Genomic DNA, 25,984 nt, shown 5'->3' on the forward strand with positions numbered 1-25,984 from the left:
TATCAAAGCACGCACTGCTTCAAGTGAAGGTCCCTAGCCACTTGAGTCCATTTTGTGAACAACTTGCAAATTGAACACCAATCTCGGACATAGGCCTTGCCCAAGCAAATGAAGGACTGTATGTGGGGATCATTGTTAGGGATTGCTCCCCCACATGATGGACAATGTTTAAACCCTGGTGAGGGTATCACCCAGGAAATACTTAACTAAATCTAACTAACACTAATACTAAGGATACTAACTAAATATACACAACAGCATAAGACACTGGAAGTGCTGCCTCATATAGCCAGGGGAGTGGCTGCGAGCACAAGGTTTGACAGCTACTTCCTACAGGTACTGCTAGGCAAAATTCTTCAGCTCCAGCATGCTGGGCACGCACACATACCTAAGTGGAATACTTGGCTGAATCTACTCTGAGAACATCATGAAGCTAATTACATGGTGCCCCTGCCCTTTGTCACATGGTCCTTGCAGAATGGCAAAGGAACTCTGTGGCCAATCCATGTAATTATTTGCCTCTCTTCCTCCAGAGGAGAGGGAAGGGTGTATTTTATTAATATTGTTGGCACAGTAATGAGTCTTACATGTTTGTCCTGAAGGTATTGAATTTTGTGGTCCTTCTAATTTCTTGAGGAGCAGACCTCCTCAGTTGTGGGCCAGCCTGCTGAGAAAACTCTCTCCTGCTTTCATGAGCCTCACACTTGTCCAATAATTTGAGCAAGACATGGTTGCTGAGGTAGCCAGGCATCGCCCATTGGGTGTTATAAAGATTAAAAACTTGGCACTTCCACTTTTCATTTCTCTTTTGCAAGGTTTAGCTTTAGCCAGCTATTTTTTTAATCTAGGCACTGATCTTGCTTAGGCATTTGAACTGCTGGAAGACTTTTCTGTATATGTGGTATGATGGAAAGAAGGGGTGTCAGCTATGTACTAGTGGCAGTAGAAGAGATGGTATCTCACAATCTACTCTACCGGGGTTACCCAGAGTACCCAATTCAGGAAAGCACCTAAGTACACGTTTAAGTCCTTTTCAGAATTGAGGCCATAACAAGTAGAGTGGGAGAGACGACCGAACCTTGAACTTCACATGAGGGCTCTACAAATGTAGCTGTAGTTGCTCAACACAACCGTTTGGAACTGTTCTGAGAGGCAGGTTGTGAACCAATTCCAGACAATTTTGCTTACTTCTGTCATGTTTCTGGGGACCCCCAGTAGCATCTCCAGGTAAACTGTGTTAAATGTTCCTGAGGGATTCAGAGATATGATTATGGAGGTTTGCACTCTGCCAGGAAATCAACTACTTGCACAACCAGCACTCTCTCTGCCAGATACTGATCTAAAATCTGACTGGGAAGGGTGTAGGATCTTGGTGGACATAAGGTGTAGCTGGAGACTGTTGTAGATGGTTCTTCATCAACTTCTTGCTCACCTGGCTCAGGAAAAGGAGTTTAGAGACATAGTGTTTACTGTTGGGGTTACCTGCCTCAAGAGATGATTTCCTCAGCACTGATCAGATAGTGTGTGTTCTCTCAAAGGAGGAGTTGACTATAAAAGCTAAGAGGGCCCAGACACTCAGGACATGATAGGGGTAACCCAAATCCCACATTGTTTGAATTTCCTGTAGTATTTCAGGGACTTCCTGTTGTATGAATAAGCTGAGGTCTGACAAGGAGGCTATTGCCTATGGAGGGCTCTGTGTGCAGTCTCTGATCCTGGGACCCAGAAAGGCAATCCCACAAGAAATGGCGACACAAGAAAGTGCAGAGATGAGAACAGGAGCTAAAAGGGGAAGGGCATATCAGTGGCTCACTGTGACCCTAAGAATCCCTCAGTACCAACTGGCAAAGGGTCCACTGTTGTTTAACAGGCCTGACAAACTCACTACTCCTAGCACACATGGTATTTATCCATAAATGATCTCATGTGAAGTCTCTAATAAAAGCATATATATATATATATATCATACTGATCCTCATAATCATCACAAGATGTACGTATGGATGATATTTAAGGAGTTGTGTATATGTTTGAAAAATATGTTTAAATGTCTGTCACCAAAGAGAAAAACAGGTTTCTTCCATACAAGAGATAAGGTGTGTGTCCCCATCAAAATGTAATTTAACTACTGTAAACAGACACTATGGAAGTCCCATTTACAAGCAAAATCAACAGGGGGATGGGAAGTCAAGAAACCACAGGCTGACCCAAAGAAGGTTGCCCTGTCTCTGGGGGAGACAATGAACTTTTGGAAATAAAAGAGGAAGGCAAAAAGACATCCTTTTATCCTACACTTGAGGAAATAGACTGTATGTTTATATTAATGAAAATGGGATCTCAACCAGGCTTGGTTGGAATGCTGCAAAATATATTTGGGGTGAGAGAAACTTCCTTAGACAGAAGGTTTGCCTGCTAAATTAAGTTTTATTCCCTAGAAAGTGTTATGATTTTGTTTTACATGTAACCTGTTTCCATTATTCTTACTCACTAGCTCTTAGATCTTTATGTTTTTGATAATAAAACTTACAATTATTTTCACTATAAAGATAACTCAGTGCTGTGGTGTTATACGAGAAGCTGATCCTAATTCGAATCATCAAAGCTGGTATATATACTGTTCCTGGAGAAAGCTGACCTCATAATTCTGTGAGTGTTCAGTCTATAAAGGACTGAATACCACAGGGGGACATTTCAAAGTGTCTCAGAGACTGGGGTTAACCTGCAAAACAAAGTAAGGGATGGCATAGGCTAGAGGAGATTGTTTGAGTAGTCAACACACAAGGAGCTAACACCCAGTTAAGCACAAGCAATTCTCCCTCTTGATGGAGGCAAGTACGTTACAGTGACTCAGTGCTGGGCACCCCAAGAACTATCACACAGATTTCATTGTTTTCTGGTATTTTTTTTCTAAGGAGGGGGTCTTTTTTCCTTCAGGGCAGACAAGTGAAGGTGGGGCTCATGATGGAGGAAGTGGTGGAAGAGTTCAGAGGCTGTAAATTAATTTACTTTGTACCTGTCCAGGTTTTCACTCATTGCACAGAGGGTCTTGGTACAACTGATAGAGATTTCCCCTGGTGAAAACATCACCATACTTAAATCCTCAAACTCATATGTAGTTGCTCATATGTAATCATGCTAGATTAATATTCTGCAACCCTGCACAGAATGCTGTGGTGTTCACTAATGGAGTGCTCTCACTCCTATGCACTGCCCTGATTAACACTGCCTCACCTGGCTGTAGACTCTCCACCAGCCACTTGTGATTCTGATGGGATACTCTGGTGGAATTTCCCACCTTGAGGCTTCTGGTTGTCAGGACATCAAACCTGCAGAAAGGGTCAGAATCACAGAGCAGGGTCATCTCCTTCACCAGGAGGTCAGCAGGGTCTTCATAAGGAGAAAACACTGGTATGAAGGCAGAGTTGTGCTTTTCCGCATAGAAGAAGTTGTTCAGTAAGAACTGGGTGTCATAAGTAAAGAGGGAAGTTTCATATTTGACAGCCCCTGAGGAAACAGACAGACAGATGTCTATGTATATGTTCATATACAATATAATTTGGAAAGTGCATTCCCTTATCCCCAAAGGTATTATCTCAGCATAAGTTAAACACTATGCAGTTTCAAATATTCAAGGTCGAGACTGATAATGGAACTGCTGCCAGAGCTTTAAAAAGTGGTTCTTCTATCTCATTTTACATTATGTAAATATATTAGTCCACTGATAACAGGCACCGTAGTTAAGTTTATCAAGTCTCTTTCTTTCAACACTTTCTATGTGCATTATCATTAGGAAAAATTCTTCTTTGGGGCTGAAATTTTCCAGGCTTGATATCGATCCAAAAAATATATTTTGAGGGAAGTTTAAGGCAAATCTTTTCAGTAGCCAAGCTACTGGAGAGCGACAAAAACCCTATCATCTGTACTTTAAAAAAATAGCTGAATAATTGCTTAAAACTTTTCATGTTCAGTAATTAGTTCTTGGTGGAGAGTCTGAGCCTATAAGCTATATCAGCCAGAGAGTCACATGTACATTTGACATGCTTCTGCAAACACTGTTACCCACCTTCCCAGACTAACACCATATTGTGCTACAAATTTCATAGATCAAAAATTTAGAGATGGCATGGACCTGTTAGGTCCCATCTAGTCCCTCTCCATTCCAATACAGGATTATTCCCTTTTGTACATTTACTATTATAATTATTTGTATTACCATAGCACCTAGACTAGTGTTTGGGTCAGTCAGGTTTTAAAGAGTTGATGTTCCCACCATTTTCCCAGAGAAATTATTGCACAGGTTATTAGATACCTGGTGACACCATGATGATATCCTGAAAATATGTTAGATAGAGCAACCCAAACATTATAAACAAACAAAATCCTTCCTTGGAGTCATAATCTTAATTTTTGCATTTTATATTGGAAGCCTGTTGAGGAGGGACTGTTCACTATGGGTTCAGTGCTGGAATCTGGCTGAGCTGTGCTTGATACAGAAATTGATGGATGGCAAAGGGCGGGCAGGTGTACACCACTGTTTTGCCCCAGATCAATCATTAGAGAAATTTAGAGCAGCCTAATTTTGCATGTTGGAGGTACCTGGCAGATTATTTGAGTTAGATGAAAACAGCCCTTCTCTTACTTTCTTACCTAGCATAAACTGCCTGTTTTCTGTCCAGGAGTTTGGCAGTTAGCACAAATGTCCATGCTTGCTAAAACTCTGTCAGAAGATGATATATCTGAATAGAAACAACACTTATATCCTGGGGATCACAGCACTATTGTGACTTTTCAGTCACTTCATGCTAGCTCCAGTTGGACACCCAACAGAAAAGCTAAGATATCAAAAATGCATTACAAGCTCCATTCTGTGATAAAGACAATGTTGGAGGCCTTACCTTCCTGGCTCTGGGCCCGACACATGTGACTGTGAGCTCCACCCACTGAAGTACAGGAGGCCCTACCTCTTTACTACAGGCTGCTCAAAACAGATTTGTTCTCTTTGAAGATGGCTTAATTTTCTATGCTGCAAATAATAAATGGTTTTGATTTTCTGAAGCTACTTCATGTAAACCTGAGAATGGAGTAGTGGGCCAGGAAATTACTTACAGTCAGCTCCAAACTCAAACAACTGCTGAGGGCTGGCATCAGATGACATGGTTGTCCCATTTTTGAAGGTATACTCATCCCTTGGATTATCATTCATTACCCCCAAGAGACCCTGTGTGTGATTGTGAAACTCCACTGGCAACAGGACTGTCAGGCTCAGAAATCCTCCCCTTCCTCTTAGTTCCATACCAGCCCCAGAAGAGAACATCACTGTGATGTTCTGATCAGCTGTGGAATAGAGAAAGAGGCCTATAACAAAGAGAGAAAACATGTGATTATATATGACTCATACTTCACAATATACTGGCCACATAAATGTTCCCCGACTGAGGGAAAACTGCAAGTTTCCCATTAAACTTCCACTCATATTTAGACTGCTATTAACAGCTTTCATAGAGAATCAAGTGATCATAATACCAGTCATATTGCAGTAACATAAATGCATTCAGCGCACATTTTCATGCTCTATTTTTGAAGAGGAATAATTGAATGTTACCATGTGGCACGTTGTGAGAATCCATGTGAGAGAGAAAAAAAGTTAGATAGCCATTATATTTTCATAGGCTAAATTGACCCTGACCTAGAAGGCAAAGGAAGGGAGTGAAGGGGAGCAAGGGGCTTTTATTCCACTTAACCCTGACACAGGGGCTAGGGAAAGTCACCATCTGTTTCTCCACATATCCCTGGAGACACAAATCACCTGAAATAATGACGAGGGAGGGGAGGAGCTGGGCTATGGCCTCATCCACATCTCCATTAGCAGGGGAACTACATCATCCTTTTGGATAGTGCAACCATGTGCATTCTTCCCTGCATTTCAGGGAGCTCAGGGAAGGGATGTGCCTCCTGAGGAATTACCCTGCCATTACACACCCTGGAGTGGGGTGGCATTAATTCCAGTGTGGGCCAGTGGCTAACTACCACAATCTAGACCACAGCATTTTAATGGAGAAGCATAATATGCATCAGCTTCTCCCTTCACCAGCTCCTTCCCTTTCCCTCGGGCCACTCTAACCAAGTGCCACCCATAATGCAGAGGGAGTCACTGCCACTGCTGAGAAGAGGCACCACAGAAATACAGGCTGGGATTTGCAAAGAAACCCAAAGGAAATAGGCACCCAACTCTGATTTCAATAGGATTTGGACACCTAAATCCTTTACGCTCCTTTGAAAATCTCAACCATAACAGATAATTTACACAAAGTGCTGCTGTACTGACTCAATCCTCAGAACTTTCTTTGGAGGGATTCTTAACCCTGGTGCCTGCGCTTCTGCTCAGACCCAGGCCTCTCTTGCCATCTTCTTGTGCCAGTTAGGCTAAGGAAATGCAGGTTAAGGAAGATAATTCTATTACCTATGATAGTGTCCCAGCATAGCTGCTAGGACTCTGCCTGTCAGCTATTTTGCCCCTCATGTCATCTCTAGAATCACTCCCAGATTGACCATTCAACCTGGAAACGAAGGCAGGGGCTGGAGCAAACAAACATCTGGGCTGATGTTTAACTACACAGGGGCCTTGTAGGAATACAAAGTGTGATTGGAGCAGAAACACTATAACCCACCCTTTTCAAGGTTGATATCAATGTCTAACCTTTCAAATCCATCCAGCTTTGCTCAGAGAAACTAAGCACCTCCTTGTTCAACAGGACCTCCAACATCCCAGAGTGCTCTGAGTTGCGTACCTCAATCACATCAGAATTATTCTCCTGTATGGCAACTGAAGACAAGCCTGTCACTTTAGCCAGAGTTTCTTCCAAACAAAAAAAAGTCCGATTAAAAACACTGCCCCAAGTATATGTTAATTTTATGATTTTTACGGTCATATTTTACATAGGATAAATATGAATAATGGTTCTTTGGAGTGGATTGTAAAGTGTACAGATTATATATAAAGACACAAACCTCTCCCTTCTTACCTATTAATGTCATGTTGAGATTGCAATACTAAGCACTCAAAAGTCAGGAAATTCAAAAATCCCTCACTCCAATCATAGAATCATAGAAGGAAGGGACATCAGGAGGTCATCTAGTTCAACCCCCTGCTCAAAGCAAGACCAATCCCCAACTAAATCATCCCAGCCAGGGCTTTGTCAAGCCTGACCTTGAAAACCTGTAAGGAAGAAGATTCCACCACCTTCCTAGGTAACCCATTCCAGTGCTTCACCACTCTCCTAGTGAAAAAGTTTTTCCTAACATCCAACCTAAACCTCCCCCACTGCAACTCGAGACCATTACTCCTTGTTCTGTCATCTGCTACCACTGAGAACAGCCTAGATCCATCCTCTTTGGAACCCCCTTTCAGGTAGCTGAAAGCAGCTATCAAATCCCCCCTCATTCTTCTCTTCTGCAGACTAAATAATCCCAGTTCCCTCAGCCTTTCCTCATAAGTCACGTGCTCCAGCCCCCTAATCATTTTAATTGCCCTCCACTGGATGCTTTCCAATTTTTCCACATCCTTCTTGTAGTGTGAGGCCCAAAACTGGACACAGTGCTCCAGATGAGGCCTCACCAATGTCGAATAGGGGGGAATGATCACGTCCCTCAATCTGCTGGCAACATCCCTACTTATACAGCCCACAATGCCGTTAGCCTTCTTAGCAACAAGGGCACACTGTTGACTCATATCCAGCTTCTCATCCACTGTAACCCCTAGGTCCTTTTCTGCAGAACTGCTGCCTAGCTATTCAGTCCCTAGTCTGTAGCGGTGCACAGGGATTTCCCTACACCCTCCCATGGGGGTGCTTCCCCCCCCACCCCCCGAATTTCTCCAACACCCCCAGCCCCAGTTTTGTGAACTAGTTACATGCAGTGTTGCCAATTTAGTGATTGTTTGGAAATCTGAATTGAAATTGAAATTGAAACATTAATACACACTTTAAAAGCATATACAGTGTATGATAAAATATGTGTATCTGAAAAAGTATAATAGATTTGAAAAGTATGAACAAAGACTAGCTTCCTTATACAGCTGTTGTGTTTATGACCATGTCAGTGCATTCATTTCAATGATGCTGGCCAACCTAATAATTTAAAATTATGATTTATAAGCAAAGTCTAAATGAGCTCTCCCTGACAGCTAGTGATGAGCTAGGGGCTGTGGGGAAAGGCACCTAATCTACCTAGGTATCCAGCAAACAGAGCTGTGTTGCCCAGGTGATAGATTTTGGCTGGGGTTGGGTTACAAATCACTTGAATGCAGGTGGGGGGAGGTGTAATGAAATGTTGTTATTCTTATTGTATGAGTAAAGGGCATACAGCTAAATAGAGAGAGAGGGTGAGGACAGGTGTTTTGCTTGATGGTCTGCCTGAGTCACAAGTACTATTAGACCTGCCCCTCTCCACTGTTTAAAGACAGAGGTGATTAGGCTCCATAGATAGTCTTTGTTTTGTTAAGTGATCACTACAGCTGAAATCACCGATAATCAGGTCTAAGTGCTTAGACCTGCTGTGGGACTGTGTTTATGTGGAAGAGACGGCCCAGTCTGCACTAGCAGCAAGGTTCCCCCACTGAGAGCTCAGCTAAAATCACTGAGAGCTGGGTCAAGAGACCAATTCAGAGAGGTCACAGTGGCAGGTGGCAGCAGAAGGTGACGGCGCAGGGCCATTGGCAACAGAGCGATGGAGTGAACAGTGACACAAACAAACAACAGTAGCCAGAGTGAACAGTGAGCTACCGGAGGAATGAGCAAGGTGCCTTCTTGCCCCCCACCTGAGAGATGAACTCATGTGAAAGCACCTCTGAACTCTGAGTCCCCACTGACCAAGGACAACACCAGTGAGTGTTAATGAGGCCGTTAAGAATGGTGGAGACAACACAGTTCATGCGAACAAACATGGCTGTGGCATCATACTTTCTATTTAAGCAAGAGATACCACACACTAAAAACTGAGGCCAATGTTAAGTGCATTGTCACTTGTTCATCCTAAAGTTGAACACTGGGTCCGAACAAGACAAGCAAATGCTCACTATCTTTTTGCAAGAAACTCAACTGACTGGCTAGATGCATGTGGTGCAACAGTGAAAGACTCAACAGTTGAAAAAGTAAAGAACTCTCTCACCACATTCAAAAAATTTGCATACATGGCTGATGAATGCACCAATGCAAATAGTCATCAAGTATTAAGTCATTGTGTATGTTATCTTGATGTCAGTGGTAGGCCAGTAGATACATTTCTAGATGTTCAAGTTATAGAAGACAGATTGGCTGCATCTATGAAAACCCACATCTTAGAAGAGATAAATGCTTGTCATTGGGACCTCAAACAGATGGCTGCTTGTGCATTTGATGGAGCTACAAACTTCTCTGGAAGACATGGTGGAGCAAAAGCTTTGCTCAGAGAAAAGTGTAACCCGAGTCTCTCCTATACACACTGCAGAGGCTATCTACTCCAACTAGCGCTAGTACGAGCTGCAGACTCTTCAAAAGACATTAAAAAAAGCGATAAATTTAATGTCTTCATTATATTCTTTTTTCAGCAAGAGTCCAATATCTTGAATATCTTGGAAAATATAGAAGATATACTGGGACTGAAGTTGAAATTAGTCCAACCTGGGAAAACCCTCTGGCTTTCTCATGAGCGATCCTTGGCTGTTGTCTTAAAATTACTCCAGCCATTATTACTGGCTTTGGAAAGTATCTACCAAGATGGGATGGAACTAAGTATGAGGCTGGTGGATTACTTTTGCTACTACGTTCAGAGAAGACTATTGCCATTCTCTCTCTTGTAAGTCTACTGTTGAAACCACTTGGGTCACTAAACAATGCCATCCAGGCATCTGCTACAACAGTAGTAGATCTTTGTCCAGCAATAGAAGCTACATTTGGTTCAATCAGAGAGCTATCCATTGAAAAAGTACTGGAAAAAGCAAAGACTTCAGTCCAGAAGTTGACTAATGAAGGCATTTATATTGAATCCTTAAGTGAAGAGGACAAGAAGTGTTTAAGACAACTGAAAAAGTACACAGTCTTGATTTTTAAAAATCTACAACAGCGACTTCTAGATTCTACTCAACCTCTATGTAGCTTTTACAGATCCCTGTCTTATAAAACACAGACAGTTGAGTGGGAGTGAGGGACTACCAGCAATGGGGCTGCCATGTGCTCAGGACAGAATAGAGAATTTGAACACAGAGTGGAATATCTTACGACGAATGAATGAAGATTTGACTTTAACTTCTTTTTTATCATCACTAGTGGCTCAAGCCAATCTTTATGCTATGTTTCCTGGGCTGAAAGAAGTAGGAATTCATCTCTTGCTACTCCCAGTACAGTTGAGCGTTCTTTTTCATCATTGAATAGAATTTTGTGTTTTGAAAGAAGTTGCCTTCTGCCTGATCATGTGAATGAACTAATGAGCATATCAATTGAAGGAATGGAAGTACAGGACACATGAGAAGCCACCAAAGAATGCATTGCATTCGAGAAGTTCATTAACAGAGTTCTGCAAAATTATAACAAAAAACCAAGAAGGATGTAGATGTAGTGCTTCATAGAAGGCTTGAGTAGCCAACTTTAATTTGTGTGATGATTTTAAAATCTAATAAAATGGGCATGAAACATTTTTCAGTTTTTACTATGGTGCCATACAGCCCACTTTCACCCTCACGGTCTCAGCCCTCATTAGCCCTGACTCCCCGCCCTGTAAATTTGAACACCTGCCCCCAGGTTCAATTCCTGGGGAAAACACTGGCTGTGCATGGGATTCTTCCATCCTAAGTACAGGACTCTGCACTTGTCCTTAGAATCATAGAATATCAGGGTTGGAAGGGACCTCAGGAGGTCATCTAGTCCAACCCCCTGCTCAAAGCAGAACCAATCCCCAATTTTTGCCCCAGATCCCTAACTGGCCCCCTCAAGGATTGAACTCACAACCCTGGGTTTAGCAGGCCAATGCTCAAACCACTGAGCTATCCCTCCCCTTGTTGAACCTCATCCGATTTCTTTTGGCCCAATCCTCTAATTTGTTTAGGTCCCTCTGTATCCTATCCCTACCCTCCGGCGTATCTACCACTCCTCTCAGTTTAGTGTCATCTGCAAACTTGCTGAGAGTGCAATCCACACCATCCTCCAGATCATTAATGAAGATATTGAACAAAACCGGCCCCAGGACCAACCTTTGGGGCACTCCACTTGATACCGGCTGCCAACTAGACATGGAGCCATTGATCACTACCCGTTGAGCCCGATGATCTAGCCAGCTTTCTATCCACCTTATAGTCCATTCATCCAGCCCATACTACTTTAACTTGCTGGCAAGAATACCGTGGGAGACAGTATCAAAAGCTTTGCTAAAGTCAAGGAATAACATGTCCACTGCTTTCCCCTCATCCACAGAGCCAGTTATCTCGTCATAGAAGGCAATTAAATTAGTCAGGCATGACTTGCCCTTGGTGAATCCATGCTGACTGTTCCTGATCACTTTCCTCTCCTCTAAGTGCTTCAGAATTGATTCCCTGAGGACCTGCTCCATGATTTTTCCAGGGACTGAGGTGAGGCTGACTGGCCTGTAGTTCCCAGGATCCTCCTCCTTCCCTTTTTTAAAGATGGGCACTACTTTAGCCTTTTTCCAGTATTCTGGGACGTCCCCTGATCGACATGAGTTTTCAAAGATAATGGCCAATGGCTCTGCCATCCCATCTGCCAACTCCTTTAGCACCCTCGGATGCAGTGCATCCAGTCCCATAGACTTGTGCTCATCCAGCTTTTCTAAATAGTCCTGAATCACTTCTTTCTCCACAGAGGGCTGGTCACCTCCTCCCCATGCTGTGCTGCCCAGTGCACGAGTCTGGGAGCTGACCTTGTTCGTGAAGACAGAGGGAAAAAGTGACAGAACAAGGAGTAATGGTCTCAAGTTGCAGTGGTGGAGGTTTAGGTTGGATATTAGGAAAAACTTTTTCACTAGGAGGGTGGTGAAGCACTGGAATGCGTTACCGAGGGAGATGGTGGAATCTCCTTCCTTTGAGGTTTTTAAGGTCAGGCTTGACAAAGCCCTAGCTGGGATGATTTAGTTGGGGATTGGTTCTACTTTGAGCAGGGGGTTGGACTAGATGACCTCCTGAGGTCCCTTCCAACCCTGATATTCTATGATTCTATAAAAAAAAGCATTGAGTATATTAACTTTTTCCACATCCTCTGTCACTAGGTTGCCTTCCTCATTCAGTAAGGGGTCCACACTTTCCTTTGCTTTCTTCTTGTTGCCAACATACCTGAGGAAACCCTTCTTGTTATTCTTAACATCTCTTGTTAGCAGCAACTCCAAGTGTGATTTAGCCTTCCTGTTTTCACTCCTGCAATCTCAAACTCCAGGGGATAACAACAAGAATAGTAATTCCCATCCCTTATATGTACCCAGTCTTGTGAGTGAAGCATACAGCAACACAGGATAATGTCATGGATGTCACGGCAGAAATGGAAAATTAGTTATTCAGAAACATAAATGGTTGACAAGGTTGGGGGTGAGCCAGGTCTAAGCAATCAGAATCTACTACAACAGCACCCAGAATGTTCTAAGTGCTCTACAGACTTACATAAAAATAGTGCCCCCCCCCCCGCCCCTCACCAGAACAAGCAATCTAAGAAGACAAACTGGCCAACGAGAGTGGAAGAGATACAATATTCAAGCAAAGTGCTCAGAAATGATCAGCCACATTTCTTTAGTTCCAAACAAAATGGAACATGTTTTTAATGTACATACTTGTATTTAGATTATCAAAATAGTTTTAGGTTTTGCAGGGAGCACTTGAGTTTGATTCGGGGGGGAAAAACGTGAATGATCGAAAGGGAGTAAGATGGGAGTGAGTTAAGGGAAAGAGGGAGGATAGAAAGAGTTCTGGCTTTCAAACAAAGACAAAACTAAACCAAACTATCAAACCCAAGAGATGATTTGTCTTTGTTGCTTGTTCTTTCTCCAACTTACTGTTGAGAGGTCTGGCAGGTTGTGTCCTTCCTTGTACTCTTAAGGTTGTCAGATTGGACTCCAGCAGTGTGTATTCACCTTGTCCTTTGAATGTGATGTTAGCTCCATCGAATGTGAGGAAGTGAGGATCCCCAAAAGCAGAAGCTGTTTTACACACATACGTTTAAATAATAAAAACAAAAAAACCACAACAATTATGTGCTCCATGGCTCACTAGATAATTTTTGTGAGGCTTCCGGGGGACAGCATTCATACAGAGAGAAGAAAATATGGAAGGAGTACAGAAGGAGTGTTTCCCAATGCCACTGGTAGCACCAGAAGGGAGTAAATGCATGGCGTAGGGCCACGGCCCAGAACTCAGACAGCACTGTAGGACTAGCAAGAACTATTTTTTGACACATCACTGCTTCCATTCGCTGATACTCTGACCATGCACCTCCTCACCATTGTTAGTATGGCTCTGTCTGATAAAGACATAACATACTCCTTAGGAAATCACTCATTCTATCACCCCTGGTGCCACTCCAGTTGTGTCACTTCAAGTAGAGACTAGGCACATGCACTTTTACCGATGTGCAATTTAGATCTGATCAGATTATGTCTCAATGACACAATAGTAAACATGTTGGTGGCACATCTATGCTAGTGCTGCAACACTACTGGTGCTGCTGAACCAGTGCTAGAGCAACAGTGGGAGAGTTCCTAAAACATGCCAGTTAGACAAGGCTTTGGTATGTATTGAGAAAATATCTGAATTATACTCCACATTCAGAGAACAACAATCTGTTGACATCTAAGAGATTGTGTGAAACAGATTTGCCCTGGAGAGCTTGCAGCACTGGGAGACCCAAGTCAGTCAATAACACCAACAGCCCCAGGACAGCCGGTAGTCCTGGGAGAGCCAGATGAGCCAAGAAACATGGGAGAATTTGGAGACAGAGGGGAGCTGCCAACAGTAGGAAATGAAGGGAGAGACAGAAGGCTAGGGAGAACTGGCACTAGTGGGAATGTTGATTGTAGTAGGAGAGTCAGGAATCCTGGAATTACCAGCTCCCCCATGTCATCTTCTTAGCTGGGTCACCTGTGAACCTTCTCCAGTTATGCATTGGTCTCTGGTAGTTTCTCCCTGCCCTAAAATAATCCCAACTCCCTCTTGTTTCTGTGTATTAGGGAGAAGGCAGGATTTCGCAGTGCAGGGGAGAGCAGGGCAGGTTGGTGGAATAAGGGTGGACCAAGGCCAGGTGATATGCCAGCCATTCCTCCTAATTTTATTTTTATTTTTAACAGTGTTATTAATTATATTCATATTGACAACAATATCATACTCATTGTGGTTGCATAGAAGCCCCAACCAGGAATCAGAGCCCCAATGGGCTGGTCACTGCACAGGTGTAATAAAAAGACAGTAGCCAGGTTAGCATGTGGCAGGAGGGAAGAGATGGAGACAAACAACTGAGCGAGAGAGAGAGGAGGGAGGACTAAATTACAGTGAGATGATTATTATTGGTATAAATAGTAGCAGTCTCAGCATACCAACTGTCTAGCCATTGTCATGAATTGTCATAAGCAACAGCCCCTCTGTTCTTTCTGGCATAGCATCCACTGATGGCTAAAAGCCTTGGCAATTAGCTAGTCCTCAGATAAATTTAACCTTATGATTAGCCAGGCTCCTAAGAGCTAATGAGGAAATTGAGAGTTCAGGATCCTAGAGCAGCAGAGTAGAGCAAGTACAATCCTTGCCCCCGACAGTTCTTCCAAACTGTTTACCACGGCAGTTGTTGGCAAATTTAGACTGGCACATTGGACTCCCATCCATGACATAACTTCTGAGAATATACGCAAAAAGAAAAGGAGTACTTGTGGCACCTTAGAGACTAACCAATTTATTTGAGCATAAGCTTTCGTGAGCTACAGCTCACTTCATTGGATGCATCATTTCATAAGGTGCCACAAGTACTCCTTTTCTTTTTGCGAATACAGACTAACACGGCTGTTACTCTGAATTCTGAGAATATATCTTTTATGCATCCAAACAAAAAAACATCTTTACTATGCAGTGGAACTCTGAAGCCCTTACCAACCCGAGGAGGTTTGTAAGTCCTGCAGTCACTGGAGGGACGGTGCTTCAGGTAGAACTGACAGTTATCAGACCACAGACAGCAGTAATAAAAGCTGATGACATCATAAAGCCAATGAGAAAAACCAGGAACCCTAGGAGGCTTTTTGAAAGGTGGAGAACCCCAGTCATGGCCTCGATCAGGTGTACTTCCCCCTATGGAGTCTCGTGTGAGGATCTGGGTACCTGTAGAGTCATAGCAGCACTGCTGTCCCGATGCATACCGGGGGCTGGTTGGAGAAATGCATTGAGAAGGAAGATTCACCATTTCAGCTTTGAAGTACAAATATTTATGAGTTTGGAGCTCATGTGTTTTTTTGTTTATTGACATTACAAGACATTCTGTAATGTCTATGGTCATTAGATGGGCCCAGTTAAGATTTTTCCATCCCTGAAAGTTAGTTTAGGTTAGGATAAAGTATGGAGTCACTAATTTGGGATAAGACAAGAAAGGATTTTTACATCCAAGAGCTTGTCTGTACTAGGAAGTTGCACTGATCAACTAAAACTGATTTATAATTGAACTAGTTAAATGGCCACATACCGTAAATTACTGCATTAAACTAAACTGATAAAAGCAAAATTTAAATTGATTTAATTAGGTCTACTTTAGGGATTCACACTAGTTTAACTATATTGAGTTTAAAATAAATGTAGTTAAACTTGTGCCATTTTCTGGTATAAAAAAGGCCTATCTCAGCAGCATAGACATCAAGTGAATTGGGGTTGGGGAGCAAGGGGAGACAGAGAAAGAGGCTATTGCATGCTAAAGAGTTCAGGTCCTGACAACCTGTATAGTCCCCCTATTGTTGTGCTATCACCTAAGACTGAACAAATCAAAATACTGCATACAACTGGAATATAAATAAGATTTGAAGGACAGAGACTGCAACTAAGGAAACACTGGGGCTCAAATCTGCAACAGGATTTATACACCTACAGCTCAGATTTAGGTTCTATTGTGATCCACAAAACCCCTGCTCAGCTGCTGCCTAAACTCATTTGGCACCTAAATTTCTGCCGTAAAAGTCCCCTAGGTGGCTAGATTTCTTCCTCTGGGTATGCACACTCCTGTCTCAGGCAGGTGCCCGGATGCCTATCTCACGCCGAAGACCCAGGACAATCTTCAAACCAGATAGAGATGATGAGCAGGGGAGTGCCATTCTTGCTTGCAGGACCTGATCTGGTAAACTTATTCTGAGCATACCTAATCCCACACAAAACAGTGGCCCACTAGTAAGGGGACTCACCCAGGATGTGGGAGACCTCCGTTCAATTCCCCCCCCTCTGCGTGAGAATGGATGAGAAGGTGTCTCCCATCTGTCAGGTGATTGCCCTAACCACTGGAGTATGGAGTATGTAGGTCCCTCTGACTCTCTTGTTGAAGCTATTCCACTTAACTAATTAAATATTAATTGGGCCAGAAATAGTGAGAATAACTCCACAGTTCACTGCTTAGGGCATTTACCTGAGAGGCAAAAGATCCCTGTTTAAGGAAAGAACGTACAACCTAGTGTACCTCTACACAGCAAGTGGCAGTGAGTCTCAGAGCCTGGGTCAACAAACTCAGGCTCATGCTACGCTCTAAAAATAGACATGCAGACAGACATTCAGGGTTGGGCTGGGGAGAAGTTTTTAGCATTGTAGTGCAAGCCCGAGTCTGTTGACCCGGCTCTGAGACTTGCTGCCACTCATTATGTAGATGTACGCTTAGAGTCCAGAGAATTTTCACAATGAATTATAACAAATTAAAGGCAAGTCAAATTTGGGGACGTAAGCTGTCTGATAATGCTCCTTTGAATGCTTAATAAAAAAGCAGGCATTTACCTGGCCTGAATGGCCCTTACACAGTGCACGGCTCCAGGATGGTAAGTGCACGCACTCCCTTTTTCAATGTCACACCCATAATCAGTCTGAAAGAGACAAATGTTCATACTTGCTGGAATTCCTGTTTTGTCCTTTTTGTTTTGTCTATGTCTTTTTGGGATGTGCTGGTCACAACTCCATAGTTAAGGCTAACTTTTCATTAGAACAAGCCATTAACATGATTTTTGTGTGATCAGTTTAGGCTAAGAGGAGAAATTTCTCCTAAAGCTTCAAACATCTAGGATAAATAGTGTTTAAATAACAAGCAGACAAAAATATGAAAGAGTATCTTACAAGTTTTCAACCACCCCCTCCTTCCAAAAGATGACACTTTACTCAGTCACAATTTCATATATTGGTGTCTGCACACACTCAAGCACAGTATTATTTCAAAACCAGTATTTCAAATTAAGTAATTTGCAAGAGCCAGAAGGAGCAGTTATTCTCTAATTTGAGTTCTTCGAGATGTCTCTCCCTATGGGTGCTCCACTTCAGGTGTGCATGCACCTTTGATCAGAGATTTTCAGTAGCGGTGCCCATCTGGTGCACAGTTGTAGTCCAAACATCCTCATACCTGCACTGAGGATATATAGAGCTACACAGGCAAACCACCCTAAGTTACTTCTCTACCACAAAATTTCATGAGAGGAAACTCCAAAGTGGAGAAGTGCAGGTAGTGGAGCACCCAAGGGACACATCTCAAAGAACCAAACCATACTTTGGAGAAAATGTGTGTTGAAGTCCAGGTTGCAGCTCTGCAAATTTCATCATTTGGAAATCCTTGAATATTGCCAGAGAGATAGACTGAGACCTTGCAGACTGGGCTAACACTCTAGAAGGAGGCTGGATGTTGGCAGATTCATAATGAGATAATACACCCAAAGATCAACTGTAACACTACGCCCCATATTCTTCATAGAAATATTGTTGCAATTTGATTTTGGCATAACTAAGATGTAGTTTATGCAAGATGGGTCATGTGAGATATCATTGGAAAGACTATGATTTACTTAATATGATTATCCTATTTCTATGGATGTATCATTTATGTATCTAAAGTTAGGATTATTGACTATGTAACAATTACAAGTGGGTTTGCACCTGGGGAATGCCCACCAGGCAAAATGCAATCAGTCTGGCTGGTTAGTCAATGGGCCATTAGGGAGAACAATAGGACATGCATCTGATGAAGTGAGCTGTAGCTCACGAAAGCTTATGCTCAAATAAATTTGTTAGTCTCTAAGGTTCCACAAGTACTCCTTTTCTTTTTAAGAGGACTCTGAAGATGCTAATCTCCCACCTTCCTGGGAAGTCTTCCTGAGGACTTATGGCTGCTTTAACACTGCAGGGTCATGTGATCATGGCACCTGGTACTGGACTCCATCTTGGACTACTGGTATTTTTCCACTAGTAGGGGTGGGGATCAAACTGGGAAACCGAGGGTTCCTGCCATATGTAAATCCTATTTAAGGTTGGAGAGCTAAGTTCCCTGTAAGCTGCGCGGCCGCGTGGCACCCTTCTTAGCACCACACAGGTGCTCAGGGAAACCCCCTGGCCCTGGACACGGCCTGGCCCCGGACACGGCCCAGCCCAGCTGAGAAGGAACTGAGGCAGATTCACCCATGCTGTTCTATATAGCCTCGGTACGGGGACGTTCGAAGCGCATGCATGGGCTGAACAGGCACTGCTACCAAAAAATCTGTGATCAAAGGTGCATGGGGCACGTGCATACCTGAACTGGAGCACCCATAAGGACATAATTTGAGGCAGTTAAATTTTTACAGTTGTATGTGCTTAAGAATGCTCTGACCAAAAAGAATGGTCGTGCCCTTTTTTGGTTGTTTTATGATTTACAGAGAAGATCTGAAACCTTTTGTTAGCTAGGTGTATACGTGTGGCATGTTTTTCATTAGTAATTCAGATCTTGTATACTCTGGAAGACTAAAGCAACTAAAGAATTAGTAAAATTATGGTATCACAAGAGAACAAAAGGTTCAGAAAGTGAGAGGCGAAGGTTTTTTAAAAACAAATTGTTGGTTTTTTTTCCACTGGATTCAACATCACCTTTTCAATTTAGGTGTGAAAGTTCACAATAGAGTCTGAGATATTCACCAAACTGAAACAATACTGCCAACTTCAAGAGACCAAAAACCATGAGTTGGACCCCAGAATCATAAGATTTATTTTTTTTACAAGATAGTGTTTTTTCAGTCTGTCTTTTTGAGTTTTGAACTCCCCCTATCTAACACCAGTGTGTGTGTGAAACAAATAGTGTTGCTCACTCTCCCAAATTTACTGGGTACGGTGATTTTGCCTCCCTGCTGCAAGAGCTCTCACTCCAAAATCTGCCTGTCCTGTGTCCAGCAACTAATCTTATCCTCTAGTCCCTGCACCATCCCTTCTATCCAAACCCAGGCCTGGCTCCCATAACTTCAACCCCCCAATCAATTCAATTCCTCCAACTCCCATCAGTTCTGCACCCACAGCCTCTCTTCTCCTCCTCCTGGGGTTCTTCACCCCCCGCCCCTCAAGCTTTGGGGGTCTGCAGCAGGGTCCCCTCTTCACCTTCCCAGACTGCTTCAGGTGTCAGCTTCAGGAGCTCTTCATTCTCCTCTATCTCTGCCCAGGCTAGGTACTCAAGGCAGGAGGAGCAGCAGCAGTAGGGGCGCCATCCTGTCTGTTACTTACAGGAGGGGTGTGGGAGGAGAGTGCAGAGTTGTGATGAGCTGCTGGGCTCTTTGCCCCCCTCCTGTGAGAGCAGCAAGCAGAAGGGAGAGATTCTGGCAGCACTGAACTGCATGAGAGGATCACCAGCACCCTCTGAAATTCCATCAATCAAGATAAAAATCTCAAGAGTTAGCAATACTGAAACAATATTTTTAAACAAAATCTTTCAGGCCTTCTTTAACCATAATAAAACAAAAAAGGGCATAAAATAAATCTTTACAGGCCACGTGTGTTTTTATTGTAAGAGGGGCTGGTTGGAGCCTCTTATGGTTGGTTGCCCAACACTACCCATTATAAGACCTTGTTTTCAGTTGCTTATAATTTTGAGAAACTAACTGTTTGGGATGAAAATTTCCATGCTATGTGTTTGGCATATGCTGATATTGTTTTTATAATTTCAGCCATTTGGGTTCAGCCATTTCTGAGAATGAGGCTGGGGGAAATACGTTGTTTTGCCCTCATTAAAAATGTTTGAGACCTTTTCTTTTAAATGCTCTAGCACCCCCACATGCCTTGGCGAAGAAACTAGAAATCTGGTAGGGAGAGGCTTTGGTGTCAGAGATCTACCTTTTGCTATCCCCATGAAAAGTTGCCCAAATGTGGACAAGATATATGCCTTTGCAATAAAACAGTTCACACTACTCAGTAGAGACTTCTATATTACCAGCTAAAATCTCCAGATTCCATTTTACAATCTCCAGCCTCTTGGCTCTCAGTGCTCAATCCCCTCATATCTCTAGTGTGTGACCGAACTACGTGTATAACAACTCTACAGGTGACTGAGCATGCTCCAGTATAGGGCTACAGGGGTTCAGAAAGACTCACTCCGTAATTGCTGCTGCCAGCTGCTCTGGGTTGAGGTGGGGCCAGTGAGAACAAGGCCCTTATGCTCTCAGTGCCCCTCCCCCTACCCTTGGCACCCAGGCAGCATGGAGGAGGAAGCTATCTGATTCAAATACAGAGGGAACAAAATCCATACCAATGGGAGGGAAAGGAGTAGATTGGGACAAGGAGTCTAGTGAGACTGGATCTGAGGATGGAACACTGGGACTTGTTAATCAAGGAGACAGTGACCAAGGGCTAGAAGGAGAGGGGAGCCTGGGACTAGCAGGACAAGGAGACAGGGACTAGGAACCAGTCAGGGGGAAGAGGGGAGGAGAGATATCTAAAAAGGAGCTGGTGTGAGGGTAGAAATGGGACGGGGAGGAGATTGATTGGATAAGGAGCCCTGGAAAGGAGACTAGGAGCCTGTGCAGAGTGGTAGGGCAGGGGAGAGAGAGCCACGTAGCACAAAGAGCATGAAGGGGGAAACTGGGATTGGCTAGTCACTGCAAAAAAAATATTTCTATAAAGGTTCCTAAACCTCTAGGTCTACCTAATAAAATATATTAGCCCTTCTGGCTCCACATTAGACAGTACTAACTTACATGGAACCTGCCAGTGTCAGCTCTGGCTTGTGCCAAGGTGCAGGGGCAATCCATAATTTCTTCCAGGAAGTCAGGAAGTGTCTCCTCCCTCCTGTCCCATTCCAGGCACTTGGCTGTTGCCCAGGAAGCTGAGTCTTTCCTGAAGTCTTCCCCAAGGTGCCAGGCCAGTGCATGCACTGGGCTCCAGATTGATGGAACATTGCTAAAAAAGAAAAAACTTAGACCAACAGAGGAAGCATTATTTTGTCTTATTTACTGAATGCCAAATTACCTAACTAAACCATCAAAACTAGAATTATGAAAACTTTACAACCTAAAGGTTTTCATTTGATAATAGCTGCTTCACTGTTACCTATAGATTTCCTGCCTCAAAGCTACAGTGACATCATGCAATAACCATTCAATTATGATTAAGGCATTTTAGAGTTTGTGGTCCCCGAAACAGATCTGGTTGACCTCCCCCTATTGAACACTCAGCAGATTACTGTGAGGGAAACCAAATGCTTAATTAATCCCATGTGCCTGTAGAATGCTGGGTCTGCGCAGAATTTAAGCACTGTCCCTGGCTTTGGGCTTCTAGGCATGGTCTCCAGGTACAAACCTGACATCTGACAATCCTCTTGGCAGTGGGAATACTTCTGTCCAATAGTCTAGGCCCTGAAACTAGTACCATCTCCCACAAGCCTCCCCAGCAGCTCTTGCACATCCCCCAGAATCCCAACAAAGGCATGAGCCTTCTGGTATGCAGTTTCACTCTTCAGCAATATGCAACAGTGAAAGCAAATAGACACATAGACAGACTTTGCACAAAATTCTAAAATACCATTACTCTTTACTTAAGACACAAAGCATGGAGATCTCAACAACAAACATCTATATCCATTTTCCCTGCCTCTAATTTCCTCATCACTCGAGAGTTCTTTGGGCATAGGCCAAAGCCATCCAGGATCCTTCCCCTCCCTGCTCCATATGACTTTTACTCCTGGGGGAATTCTGCAACAAAAAAATAAAAAATCTGCGCACAATATTTTCAAATTCTGCATATTTTATTTGTCAAAATAATACAATATAGAAACACCAATTTAAATTATTTTTGGTCATTCATTTAAAAATACCTGTCAGCAAGTATGTCTGTAACAATACAGACAACAAAAAAGATTCAGAAAAATGTTTTTTGACAAATACATTCCTTACTAGGCACATTAATACAGAACTCTGAGTAATAATTCATCTAAACTACAATACAGAACCACATTTCCCACACCTTCCAGAAGCACTGCAAAGGCTGGGGGGAGTCAGGGGTAATGGAGGAGCTGAGGAAGAGGGAAATAATTGCTGGGAAGGAGCCTGAGTGTGAACTTGGAGGATTGTTAGGTATGGGTGGGAAAAGTATGGAACAGGTTTTTTTGGGGTCAGGGGTGGGGACTGATAGGGAGCTTCCCCCATGCAGACCCTGACTGACCCCTAGCCGAGATCTCCCATTCAGTCAGGCATATGTGTCCCTCCACCCCCACTCAGACACCACTCCCACCATCCCCATTTAGCCCTGCATCCCCTACCTCATCCCCATGTGTCTCTGTGTCCCCACTGAGCCACCCCTCTGTCCCTGTGTGGCCCTGCACCTCCCTCCCCATCTCCATGTGTCTCTGTGCCCCCACTCAGCCACCCCTTCCCCCTGTCCCCATGTGTGTGTGTCCCCACTCAGCCACTCCCCTTCCCCCTGTAGCTCTGCACCCCCTTCCCCATCATCATGTGGTCCTGTACCTACAGTACCATTCAGCCCCTGCCCCAGTCTGTCCTCCCACACTAGCTCTTATGAGCCCGTCTGACCCCCCAGGAACCCCACTCTGTCTGTCTCCCCATAGGCCCTGTCTCCTGACCTGGCCTGACAGGCGCTGTGAAGAAGGCATGCTCTTTCTCTTCCCTAGCTGGCTGGGAGCTGCTGCTGTGTTCTATTGCCATAGCAACTTTTCAGCAGAAGCTTTTTTGTGCAAAAAATTAAAAATATGCATGGCTCATTAATTATGCACGCACATAGTGGCACAGAATTTCCCCAGGAGTAGCCTTTCATCCAGAACATAAGATCTCTGGATTCTTCTCCCTCTCATCGCTCCAAGCCCCTCTCTTTTGTAATCTCTGAACTCCGTTGTCAGGTCACTCCCTGATCAGCCGCACCATGTGATCAGACCCCTGCCAGGTAACTATTGCCAGACAACCTCTGATAGCCTATTCTCTTGGTTAGGAGCCAGTCTATGGTCTACAGTGCTTCACTTTGAATAGAGAACCATCTAGATCAGAGGTGGGCAAACTACAGCCCGGGAGACCGTCCTGCCCGGCCCCTGAGCTCCTGGCCCCGGAGGCTCGCCCCTGGCCCCTCCCCAGCTGTTCCCCCTCCCCCGCAGCCACGCTGCTGCGTGGGCAGCAGGGCTGCAAGCTCCTGCTGCTCTGAGTGGCCCGGGGGGGGGGGGGGGGGGGGGGGTGGCAGCACGCATGGCGGTGGGTCAGTTGGGTAGCAGGTCCCGGGGGGCAGTCAGGGCACAGGGGTGGTGGTTAGGGGCAAGGGCGTCCCAGGGGGCAGACAGGGGACAGGGAGCAGTTGGATGGGGCAGAGGTTTTGGGGCAGTATGTGTTTGGGGAAAAGGTCGGGTTAGATAGGGCGTGGGAGTCCCGGGGGGCCTGTCAGGGGGCGGGGGTGTGGATAGGTCGGGGCAGTCAAGGTACAGGAAGCAGGGGGGGTTGGATGGGGGTGGGATCCTGGGGGGGGCGGTATGGGGTGGGGGTCCCAGGAGGGGGCAGTCAGAGGCTGGGAAGTGGGAGAGGGTGAATAGGGGGCGGGGGCCAGGCTGTTTGGGGGGCACAGACTTCCCTACCCGGCCCTTCATACAGTTTTGCACCCCGAAAAAAAAAAAGTTTGCCCACCCCTGATCTAGATTTAATGACCCAATAATGTTATTCCTGTACCACTGCCCTTTGGAGTTCCAGCGCAACATGGAGGTAAGAGGACAACAGAGAAGGCAAAGAAGTTGCGCATTCAAAATTGAGTTTGCAGCTTGACAGAAATACATACTGAGAATTAATAAACTCTCACACAATTCAAGAAGTGTATATATACTGCCCAAATCATCACAGTCTCAGATTAAACTGATTTTTAAAGATATGTTAGTTTTTTTGTTTGTTTTCATGTCATATTATCACTACAAGGCAGACAAAGTTCCTTGGGTGCCTAAACATGCATTTACCACCTTTAAATGTTTGGATTGCTTGTAAGTGTAACGTTAGCTCTGGATTTCCTAAGTATGTAATGCCTAGTTTTGGGACAATTACACCATGACTGTACAGTTTTTACTCTTAAATGATTGATATGTAATCTCAGCCATAACTATTTTAATGTTGTTTTTTGTCTAGCAATTTTCTTATTTTAAAAAAATATTTAAAATGTCATATATGAACATTAAACAAACCCATAAGAAACCCACAGAGGATTTTACTGCGTGATACCATCAATGATTTTAAGATATGTAGTATTAATGTTAAATCATTTAAAAAAAAGTAACTTAAGGGAAGAATCACTGGCACAGCAAGGTAGGGCAATGTGACCAGAGCAAACCAGCCAGTTAAACAGAGTTAATAGCTGCTTTCATTGCCAGAGCAAGGCAAAGCAGCTGAAGCGTACAGGTTAATCTGTTCCTCAATCTGCAGTTGAGCTAGAGGGTTTAATTAATGAGTCTCCCACTATGCGAAGGAGGCAGGGAGAGCCCAGTGCATGAATCCCAGTATCTCTGTGCTTTAAGGACTCCTCCAACACTTGTTCCTCAGTTCCTCCTAGCAGGGTCACAGCTTAGTACACAGTGAAGCCCAAGCAACAGTGCCATGGGAAGCTTTTCAAGCACTGATGCCCAAGCTAGGATGGGGCCACAGAACCTTCAAAAGAGTTGTGACAGTTGAGGCTGAATCATCTACCAGTGAGAACTCCTGATCCATTATTTGATGTTCAAGCATAAGATGAGAGGGTAGGAATAAATGGCCAGCTTTCAGAATGGAGAGAGGTAAATAGTGGTGTCCCACAGGGATCTGTACTGGGATCAGTGCTGTTCAACATATTCATAAATGATCTGGAAAAATGGTTAAGCACTGAGGTGGCAAAATTTGCAGATGATGCAAAATTATTCAAGATAGTTAAGTGCAAAGCAGACTGCAAAAAGTTACAAAGGGATCTCACAAAACTGGGTGACTGGGCTACAAAATGGCAAATGAAATTCAATGCTGATAAATTAAAGTAATGCATATTGGAAAACATGCTCTAATTGATGTATAACATGCAGGCCATGCGGGAAAACATGATGGAAAACTTATGCTCTTATGAGAGAGCCAAGATAGTCAGTGCAACATTCACATATACTGTCCCCTTTTATCAAGCACTTCCTGAAAGCAGAGTTCTTGACATTGCCTTATAAATAAGCATACAATCATGCAACAGTGCCCCCAGTGGGAAACGATCCCAACATATGTCTTGTCTCCCTCATGCTGCTAACTCATTATAAGCAAGAGCAGTGCTGCATGCAAATTAGCCATAATGGATGGGTGATAATCAGTTACCGCTGGTGTCACAATGGTCTCAATTAAGTTACCCAAGCTTGTCTGTAGCCTATATAATCATAACAATTAGATACAACTGATTTAATTTAACTACAACCTAATTTCTTCATAAATAGCCTATGCACAAGATTCCAATTAATTTTAACCTATATGAAAAGTCTGCAGTGTTGGTATTATTCCATTGTTAATATCATTTGTGACCAAAAAAAAAGACTTTACATAGATAATA

At 43.8% G+C, this 25,984-nt stretch overlaps 1 protein-coding gene across 11 annotated transcripts in view; it reads right to left on the bottom strand.

Moving 5' to 3' along the window:
* Positions 1-25,984, bottom strand: part of KREMEN1 (kringle containing transmembrane protein 1) — a 155,384-nt gene that overhangs the window by 111,847 nt on the left and 17,553 nt on the right. For 10 of the 11 annotated variants that reach the window (XR_006285953.1, XR_006285954.1, XM_043529151.1 and 7 more), the window contains 7 exons: positions 21,160-21,361; positions 16,967-17,052; positions 15,101-15,369; positions 13,024-13,167; positions 6,698-6,856; positions 5,107-5,355; positions 3,232-3,504 (listed from right to left, as the gene is read on the bottom strand). Coding sequence is in view for 9 of the 11 variants with exons in the window: in XM_043529151.1 (XP_043385086.1) it covers positions 3,232-3,504; positions 5,107-5,355; positions 6,698-6,856; positions 13,024-13,167; positions 15,101-15,369; positions 16,967-17,052; positions 21,160-21,361 (1,382 nt within the window). In the remaining 2 variants the exon portion in view is untranslated. The remainder of the gene's footprint in view (positions 1-3,231; positions 3,505-5,106; positions 5,356-6,697; positions 6,857-13,023; positions 13,168-15,100; positions 15,370-16,966; positions 17,053-21,159; positions 21,362-25,984) is intronic. The other variant, XM_043529149.1, reaches the window with a different exon arrangement.

Source organism: Chelonia mydas, chromosome 15, assembly GCF_015237465.2.
Source record: "Chelonia mydas isolate rCheMyd1 chromosome 15, rCheMyd1.pri.v2, whole genome shotgun sequence".
NCBI classification, from domain to species: domain Eukaryota; kingdom Metazoa; phylum Chordata; order Testudines; family Cheloniidae; genus Chelonia; species Chelonia mydas.